This window comes from Charadrius vociferus, unplaced genomic scaffold (assembly GCF_000708025.1).
Source record: "Charadrius vociferus isolate BGI_N301 unplaced genomic scaffold, ASM70802v2 scaffold259, whole genome shotgun sequence".
Taxonomy (NCBI): domain Eukaryota; kingdom Metazoa; phylum Chordata; class Aves; order Charadriiformes; family Charadriidae; genus Charadrius; species Charadrius vociferus.
The window spans coordinates 8600607-8609824 of record NW_009661368.1 but is presented as its reverse complement, the minus strand read 5'-3'; the positions used below and the strand labels follow the sequence as shown (position 1 = coordinate 8609824).

The 9218-nt window shown below is 44.4% G+C and overlaps 1 protein-coding gene across 1 annotated transcript; it reads left to right on the top strand.

Annotated features, from left to right (window-relative positions):
- The first annotated feature begins 1049 nt into the window (after positions 1 to 1049).
- On the top strand, positions 1050 to 4239 carry FAM217B (family with sequence similarity 217, member B). The gene is made up of 4 exons (XM_009893461.1): positions 1050 to 1171; positions 2355 to 2466; positions 2567 to 2652; positions 3048 to 4239. The coding sequence occupies exons 1-4, from the start codon at positions 1077 to 1079 to the stop codon at positions 4237 to 4239; spliced, it is 1485 nt and encodes a 494-aa protein (XP_009891763.1). The 5' UTR covers positions 1050 to 1076.
- The last annotated feature ends 4979 nt before the right edge of the window (positions 4240 to 9218 follow it).

The following is a 9218-nucleotide window of genomic DNA, read 5'->3' as shown; positions in this document are numbered from 1 at the left end:
CGGCCGGTGCGTGCGGGGAGGGAGCGGGGTCCGAGGGGCGCTGGGGCGGGCAACCTCCGCCGGCGGGGGGGCGGGGGCGGTTAAGGAGTAGGAGTGGATCAGATGCAAATCGATACAGCTGAGAATGTGAATTGAATATGTAAATAGCGCTGCCACAAGACCCAGGGCGGGGGAGGAGAGGAGGGGGATTTTGGCGCTGTTCTTTTGTCGCCTTTTGCGGATCGTGTCCGTGTGTCCCTGGTACGGGAACGCGGGTTCTGCAGGATAAGAGGATGCTACAAATTCTGTTCCCCTGTGTTTTTAGTAGGAACTTACGAGCATTGAGAGATTTCGTTTGGAAAAAGAAAAAAATTAAGTATTTGATACTAAATTTGCACATATGAATCTAGGAAGAGCGCATTTTCCGACACAAAAAGGACAACTCAACGTGCGGAGGACGCGGGTGGCGGAGCATCTGCTCTGGTTAAATTAAGAGCAGAAACACCCACCGCCGTTCGACTGCGGGACTGGGCTCCAGGCCGCGCTGCGCAGGGGGAACAGGGTAACCAGGAGCGCGTTATACAATGAAAAGTAGCTCTTCTAACGCTGCTGCACCTCCAGATATTTTCCTGTGTTTCACCAAGGCTCCTTCAGGGACGGGCTCGTAGACCTCACGGCGAGAGCTCGGTGGTTTGCGGGGCGGCCTCCCCCGGTACCGGGCTGTGCCCCTGCGCCCCGGCACCGGCCTTGGCCCACCGGGAGCGGGGCTGTCCGCGCTGCCCGGCTCTCCTCTCGGTACCGGGCAATGGCGGCTCGGCATGGACCAGCGATGATAAGGGGAATGGTGCTGGTTCCCGTTAAGCGAGTGCTGGGGGAGGGGACGGTGTTTTCTAGTCCCGTTTGGTAGCTGATTACGTTTATCTTGCTGCTTTAAAAAAAAATCACGTTGGGAGGAATGGCATGGTGTTTGTTTACTGCATCTCTAGGACGTGGTGATGTTTGCATTTGATACGCTGTGTCTTACGGACCCAAAAGACTGGAGTCGTTTGAAGATTATGTAAAAATAAAGGTGCAGATGCCCTTTAAAAAGAGTAATAATGGGACCAGGCATTCAAGAATATCCCTTATTACTGCACAGAGAGGCACAGAAAAAGGAAAGACAAATCAATGAAAACCACAAAGGAATGGTAAAGTAAGGAAATTGTTTTCTCTCTTTCTAGTTACAGAAATCTCTAGATACTGTAGATTGGTTAATAAGTGCATGGCTATGCTGTTCCGATTCTGCTCCTCTCCGCTGATCCACAGCAGCAGAAGGGATTGTGCAGTATGATCACACAGGTCACAAAGTGACAGAGGTGACTGCATCAATGCTGTAGTCACAAGACTTATTGTCATTCTTTTATAAGCTCCTGAATTGGTGAAATCATGTTTTTTAAACCAAAATCTGACTATCCTGACATAAAAACTGTGAATAAGACATACAGCTTCACAAATTAACTGACCTGCAGTCAAACTAGGTTAGACCGGGAGGGTGCAGTTTGCTTATTCCTGTTCTAAAATTACATTATAAAGCTTTGCTTTTTAAAATCAGTAATATTTCTTGTTTGTAGAACAAACATTGTATTCTGATTCTAACAGAATACACTGATGGAATGATTCTGTGTGCTTACACAGAAATGTATCTGATTTAATTGAAGAAATACGTATTTTAGTTTCAAGCTGTCCAGATCAGTAATGCCATTCCTTTTGCTTGCATGTGAGTTTTTTTCCTACTAATATTTCCACAACCCCAGTATATTGTGAAATGGTGAATTTTGTTTGTGCCTTTGTTGTGAAATAGTTTGTATTAATAGCAAAATAGACTGTACGCTCCCTGCTCACTTTCACTCCTTAACTTCAGAGGAATAATCCTTCAAGTTTTGTTGACAGTATGCAAATGGCAAGCAAGATTTGGCCTGTGGTAGCCTTCATGTTGTACTTTGTAATTAATTTTGCTAAATTGCAGTAGGACCGTGTACCACGTACTATAGAAATTAGTAGTTAAATATGTAGTCTCTACTATTTACTATGTATTATCCCCAAAGTAACTTTGGGATCCTCTGATAGAGGATTCTATGTAAGGGCTAAGTTATATTACTATATCATCTGATTGAATTATTCACTTCTGCATTAGTAGTATTAAAAATACAGCAGTGCACTAGTAGTATAAAAAATAAAAGGTGACCGTGGCATAGTTCTCATGAACTTTAAGTCTAAGAATAGTTGCAATTAGAAGTCCTTTAAACTCAATTGCACTCTAAACTTTTATTGTATTTCTATTCTGATGATCATATATGTACTTATTTATATGTGATACTTTGTTTAAGCCTTGCTAGTTACAGTAATGGAAAAAGTCACCTGAGCACCAAAGGACTAAATAAACCAATTTCTCACGTGAAATCTTCTCCTGGGAGATTAGGCAAAAATGTACCAAGTGCCACTGAAAAGGTAAATAATTCCTTTTTTTTTTTTTTTTGACTTTATAGAAAAAGGGTACTTAATTTATGCCAGCTTTCTAATAACATCACAGACTTGCGTATCTTTTCAGACTTCCCATGACATGCAATATGGTAACCAACCAAGTATTATTAAGAAGGGAAGAAACCAGCTGGATGACAATACTCCATCAAAAAGGTAATTTTATGTTAAGATTGTCTGTTTAATTCATAGACGTTTCAAACTGGTATATGAAATGCTTGTGATGAGATCATGGCTTCTCTGTTTTGCTTTTGACTTGACTGGTCCCAGAATTCAGCATTTATGAGAACAACAAATTTAAGTTACCGTTATAGAAACTTACTTAGTGAGTTCTCAGGCAAAATCAGAATAAAATAAAACAAAAAAAAAATCGGTTGTAGGTGGTGTTATCTCTGCCAGCAAATACTAATTTTACCTCGGTACTAAGTTTCCATCCAATTTAGCTTCATTCATGTAGATCATGTCCTTGAAGGAGGTAACAAGACCTTTGTAAACTGTTATTCCAAAGACATTAATCATTCTAATGGGATATGATCTTTCCTTTTATTTAGGATCACGAGCGCTTGCACATCACTGCACAGAGTACAAGGACCAAAGAGGAGCCTCCCAGAAAGAAGACAAAATGAACATTTTCTGCACAGGATCCCTCCTAGCACAAAGGGCAGCGCACAAGGCAGCTTCTGTAGGGTTAAAGATGTCCCAATGCAACGGTTTTGTTGCAGTAAAAAAGAACAGTTGGAAAAGAGTCACGACGAATGTGTTGCTGAAGCTGGTCCATGCTCTTCTAAATGGAAAGAAGCGTCTGTAGATGAAATGTTTCTTGATTTTGAATCAGCACAGATCATTAAAGAAGATGCTGAAGATGATAGTGCCAGTGATCTTTCTGATTCCGAAAGGATTCCCATTCCCCCATCTCCCTGCACACCACCAGAACTCATTCTCAGAGCTGAAGAAATTGATCCAGTTTGCTTGGAACATGTCCCGGATACGGGTTTTAAAGAATTGGAATATTACTACCCAGACTTCCTCCCACCCCCTTTCAACTCATGGGACCTGACGCAACTGGCCGTCTTTGTTAACGTGGAGGGTAAAACTGAGTTTCGGCCAAAGCCAACAGGATTTCTTGAGAAATACATTGATCGCCTTTTGCAGCTGGAATGGCTGCAGATGCAGACTGTACAGAATGAGAAAGGAAAGGCAGCCAAAGCCAGGCCGCAGACTGCTCCCGGCTCCATGCGTACCCTAAAAAGCCCCGGCAAAGGGAAAGCGTTGCTCAGCCCTTTGCCTAACAAGCAAGCAGTTCCCCAAGAAAGTGTTACAAAGCTGCCCAGAAGCTATTCAGGTCACAGGGGAGACTCATACTGTGAAGAAAGTCGCCAGTTACATCCTCATCGAGGTCACCTGAAACTTTCTGAGAGAATGGGGTGTGCGCTGTCTTCTCAGAGACAATCTGGTGAAGTAAGGAATGAACTGAAAAAAACCCCAACTGCAAAGCAACAGCTTCTCAATATGCCGCCCTCCGAGAACAGTTCTAAAATTCAAAGTGTCGGTAATATCAGACCTGCTAAGCAGACCCCAGTGTTTCATGGTTCAGCTGCTCCCATCAAAGGCTTAAAAACATACGCGTGTACAAATCCAAAGAAAAATGGCAATGCCAACAATTACGTTCCTTCTAAAAAACCAACAGGGGACAGGAAAATAAAAACAAATGGCACAAAGCAAACATCACACAAATTTAAATGAAGAAAAATTAGTTAGTACATGTTGATGCCTCTTTGCTAGAGAGCATTTGGCCATGCAGAAAGGTCATGTTTTCTTCTTAGGACGATCCTGAGAAAATATGCTCTTGATGCATGGTTGTGAGTCAGCACTGCGCGTTTCAGCACGTTTGATCTTCAGCCAGCAAAGCCCACAGGAGATCCTCTCCCTGAAGGCAAAGTGTCTTCCATTGGCCTTTCCTCAAATATTTACGATTGCTCAGTGAAGGTAACACTAGCAGAGTATGACAGTTTAGAGAAATATATAATCATAACGAGTCCTCCTGTTTGCACCGGTTGAAGCCCGTTGCAGTGTGTGGAGTTTCTTACCTCGGTGTATTTGAGAGAATGGGACCCATGCTCCTCTTCTTGAACAGAAGTGCTATTTTGTGAGATGGGTTTGATGGTGGTGGTTTGTGATGGAAAAGGGCTCAACTGTTTTTATAAAATAATGGAGCGTGCTTATCTATGCAAAGTCAAACTAATTCTTCACAGAAGATGATTAATTGGATTATTTTGATGAATGAGGTATTTTTAGTAAGAATGGAGATAATGTTTTGAAATATTTTAATGCAGAAAAGGCTCTTTTTAAGACAAAAAAAAAAATAGGGAGCAGGCAGCTTAAGCAGTGACAGATTAAGGAAATGAAATGCGTATTTTTATACCCAGCTTTCCCTGAAGTTTATTTTGTAAGCCTCAATGCTTTTTGTCATTTAGAGGAAATGACCAAATCTCAAATTGCACATGGGTATATGTGCCTAGTGCAAAACTCGAGACTCTGTGGCCTAATGTGCAGAGCCGGTAGCCACTCAAAGCATAAAAAATAGGCTCAGGGGATGAATCGAAAGACTATTGTAAGTTCAAGTAAAGATATATTTTGATACAAAAGATACTTATTTTCAGTCACCCAAGATGACTATTATTTATCCCATGGTCCAGTCTACTTCAGTGAGCTTGGCTGCTGCTTTCAAGGTTCTGTGAAGCGATGTGGGGAAATACCCTACAGAGAGCAATCCCACCACCAGGACTGGGTCGTGTCCCGGGACCCTCTGCTTCCGCTTGTGCCTGTGAGGTACAAGAGAACATGAAGGTGGGTCAGTGGGTATTCCAGTGTCAGTTCATCTCTTACTGTTTCAAATCAATCACAGCAGCTGGGGACACGATCTTGTCAAAGATGAGATTGGAGAGATTTGTACCTTCAGTTCACAATGAGACACTGAGCAGCATTAACTTCATCCACAGCCACCAGTCCCAGTGAACTGTCTCTGAGAGGTGAGCTGAGGGCTGACGGACCAGATTTTACAGGTGGATCCTTCACATTGGGATTGAAAATAAAAAAGTAGCAAATACTAAAGAATACATTATGTATATAGTTAAATTGCACTTCTCTTGTTGATCTCATCTTGGATTTAAGCTGCTTAGCTGTTTCTGTTCTTTCATCGTGCCTACCACATCTTCAGCTTTGTAACATTTCAAAGCATGGATTTATATGTAGTTTGAAACATGAGAATATTATTAAATGTAGTAATAAACTAGAGTATTTTCCAGTACATTAAAACATTGCTCAGGAATAGTCTAAGAAATATTTCTAGTGATTTTTTCCCAGTCGACTGGAAACCAAATGTGAAATTTTAAAGTGATTAAGGAAACACATGTAATGTACAGTATTACATTTCCATATTCAGTATTTGTGAGGTTACGGTTAAAATGCATTGTAGTTGCGTGTACATTCCGCTCTATGCAATTAAAGTGAAACTTAAGCTGACATGCTCAAAGATCAAATAGATTGGCTGTGTCAGAGGTGTGGTGAAACTGAAGACGGTATTCAACACCAGCAGCTGCAGAGGACCCGCACGTTCCGTTGTTGCTATTTCATGCTTTGGTTTTGTTCCACACTCGTCATGTGTTTCAGCTTTTTTCAGATGAAAGGTTCTTGTGCTAGGATTTCAACCTGTGGCCAAATTCTACAAGCCTTCGTTAGTCCCGTTTTCCCGATTCGCGTTAACAGTAGTGAAAGTTAATAGGACTGCTCTTGCCACTGAGCGCTACTTGAGTGCACGATTTTAGCACGCTGCTGTCGTGCACTGTTATAAGCACCATTGTGCATTGTCTTTAGAAGCACTTCTGAATATAGCAGAAAAGTTTATCCCATCAAATACATTCTGTCTGGAATTAAAATATTTCCACAGCACAGTCTTTGTGTGGCTATTCATGGCTTTTTCCACTATGTTTAGCAATATGATCGCATGTTCTGGTGTGTCTAAGCCTAGCAGTGAGGATGCTTCTTGAAGAACGTGTTCACTGTGATGTGAGGTATTTAAACTGATTAATTTTTTTTCTAGATAATTTAAAGGTTTAATGTTCTGCAGTACTACCTGCAAAACAAAACCACTCAGGTTGCATTAAAATAAATAGCCAGATCCTACTTCAGTTGTACTGGTAGGAACTTGGAACAACTCTGTTATTTTCAATGATGTTACCCTGTTAAAAAGATGTGAAGAAACAGAATTTTACTCCAGTAAGTATAAACTGCTTTCCTTAGTAATGCTATACTGTATTTTTAATGTATCACATGAATGATTTTAAAACAATGTTGTTTTTCTCTTGACGCGTTTCTTTTTTCTCCATTACTTGCACCTCTGCAGTGAAATCCTGTGGTCAGGCAGAGCTTTACATGCCCCACACCCCCCACACCGCGGGGTCGCTTTCAGTCCCAAACAGCAGTTCTGAAGCTTCTGGGCGATGCTGCAGGTCCCCGTCCCGGCAGTGGGTCTCGGCCTCCTGTGGGTACTCCCGGGGAGCTCCTGCTCCGGAGGGGTTACGGTTGTGTGAGTGATGCGATGTGTGTCCTCCTCAGGGGGAAGAGCCGCGCGAGGAACACTCGGATCAGTCCCTACTGCTGGTTCCCTGTCCTGCATCGCGGGGCGGCAGCTCATTAAGGCTGATTAGCTGCACTGTTGTTCTTTCCAAATGAGAGATTACGTTTGGTGGTACGAATTCAGGGTGGGGAGGGATAGTGCAGAGGCAAAATCGCTCAGCAGTGTTTGTTCTGAGAAAGCTGCGTTTAGAGCCAACGGGTCACCTGAAGCAGGGAGCTCTCGCCCCCCCGCTGTCCCCCAGGATGCTGCCACCCGCCTGTGGCCCTAGCCTGGGGGGGCGGTGGAGGGGCGCGATGCTGCACGGGATGGTTGTGCTTATTTCATCGGCCTAAACTGCCGCGTTTGCCCCCAGACCACTCCGTGACGCCATAAGCCCATTATTGCTTTCTGGGTTTCATTTACTGTTGTTTGAGATAACTTTTATCTTGTATTTGCTGTTTAAAGGATCCTGTTAGAAGTTTGAGAGTATTTTGACAGGTTTTTTTCAATCAGTATGTGATACCTTTTTGGAGCTGATATTATGGTTGAAATTTCTATGGTATGAAATTGACTGTAATGTACTATTTTTTACCTTATTTTAAAGGCATTGAGCCTTTGTTGCTCCCGTTGGCATCAGTGGGTTTTCTTCTGAAAAAGAATGAAACGGACGACTCTGGAAAGACTGGAACTCAGCTGAGGATTTGCAGCCCAGCTTTGGTGTTGGTCATCGCGGGTTCTTATTTATTTGAACTTTCTGTGGCTATTTTTGCTAGTAATTTCTTGGGAAAGTGATCCTGTAATTCCAAGTTACTGTACATTTACTCTATTAAAAGTGAGATACTGCCTGTTACTGAGCTGCATTTTTTCCATCCCCCACAAGGTGTCACCTCTGAGTGTTTTCTGTGGGATCTCCCCTCCGCGCGGTGCGGAGCGGTGCGGAGCGGTGCGGAGCGGTGCGGAGCGGTGCGCGGTGGTGTCCCCGCGTGGGCGGCGGGTGGAGAGCGCGGTGGCGTTGGCTCTGCTCCGCGGGGCACCGCCTCTGCGAGGGCTCTGTTCAGGCGTCGCCATGGGGGCAAACGACAGGAAAACCACTTCAGCACAGTGGTACCTTTTTTTTTGTTGTTGTTGTTGAACGCACTGATCGTTGAGTTTCCCTCTCGCCGTGGCCATCTCCGGGGCACGGGGAACGTCAGCCGAAGAGCAGCAAAGCCGCGGGTGGGTGCTGGCAGCGCCCCAGGGTCCCGTGTTGCTGCGCACGTGCACAGGTTCGTTTAACCCAATTTCACATACTGCGTCTTCGTGTGTTCAGCTGAGACTGATCAAGAGGAAAATAGGGGCGAAGAGATTCAAAGGGGGAAAAGGGCATTGCCTATCGCCTGTAGTCTTCATATTAAGCACTACAAAAGTGTGAGATATCACACAGGAACTTTAAAACTGGAACATTCTTGCTATTTGAGGTGTTCCTGATGTCTAAATCACCCCGTCCTGTGCTGGTATTTAAGCCTGTTACTTTTTGTCCTGTTAAGAGTGAGCCTTGGCGGAGCAGCCGCCTGCCCCCCTCCCCACACCCACTTTTCTTTAAAACATTGTGGCCCATTTGACACATTTCTATTGCTTTTCTTCTCCCCTGAACAGAAGATCAGTTCTTCCCCAAGTCTTCCCTTTCACAATGTCCAACGCGCTAAATTAATTATTTTCCAGTTCTCAAAAGGAATAAACCTCCTCGTGCCCAGTAAAAGCAATACAGGGGAATGGAAAATGCCATAAAAGTTGTTTTCATAGAAGCCAGGACCTTCCCCATACCCTCTGCCGCTCAGTCGTCTTTTTGTGTGGGTTTCTAAGACTCAATTTTTCTTTTCCTGCTTCTTTACGTAGTTGTATTTATTTTTCCCGAGCTGGGCGGGAAGTTCAGCTTCAGCTGTAACAGCTCCCAGTCGCCGGCTCAGGGTGGCCGCGGCCGCTCGGGCGTGCGCCGGGGGAGGGTTCGGGGGCGCTCTCCCGGGCGGCGGCGGCGGTTCGAGGTCTGAAGCGGTGCGGGAGCGGCGCTCGGGGCCCGACGGGGCAACCGCGCCCGCGGGGGGGCGGCACCTCTGCGGGTGTGGCAAAC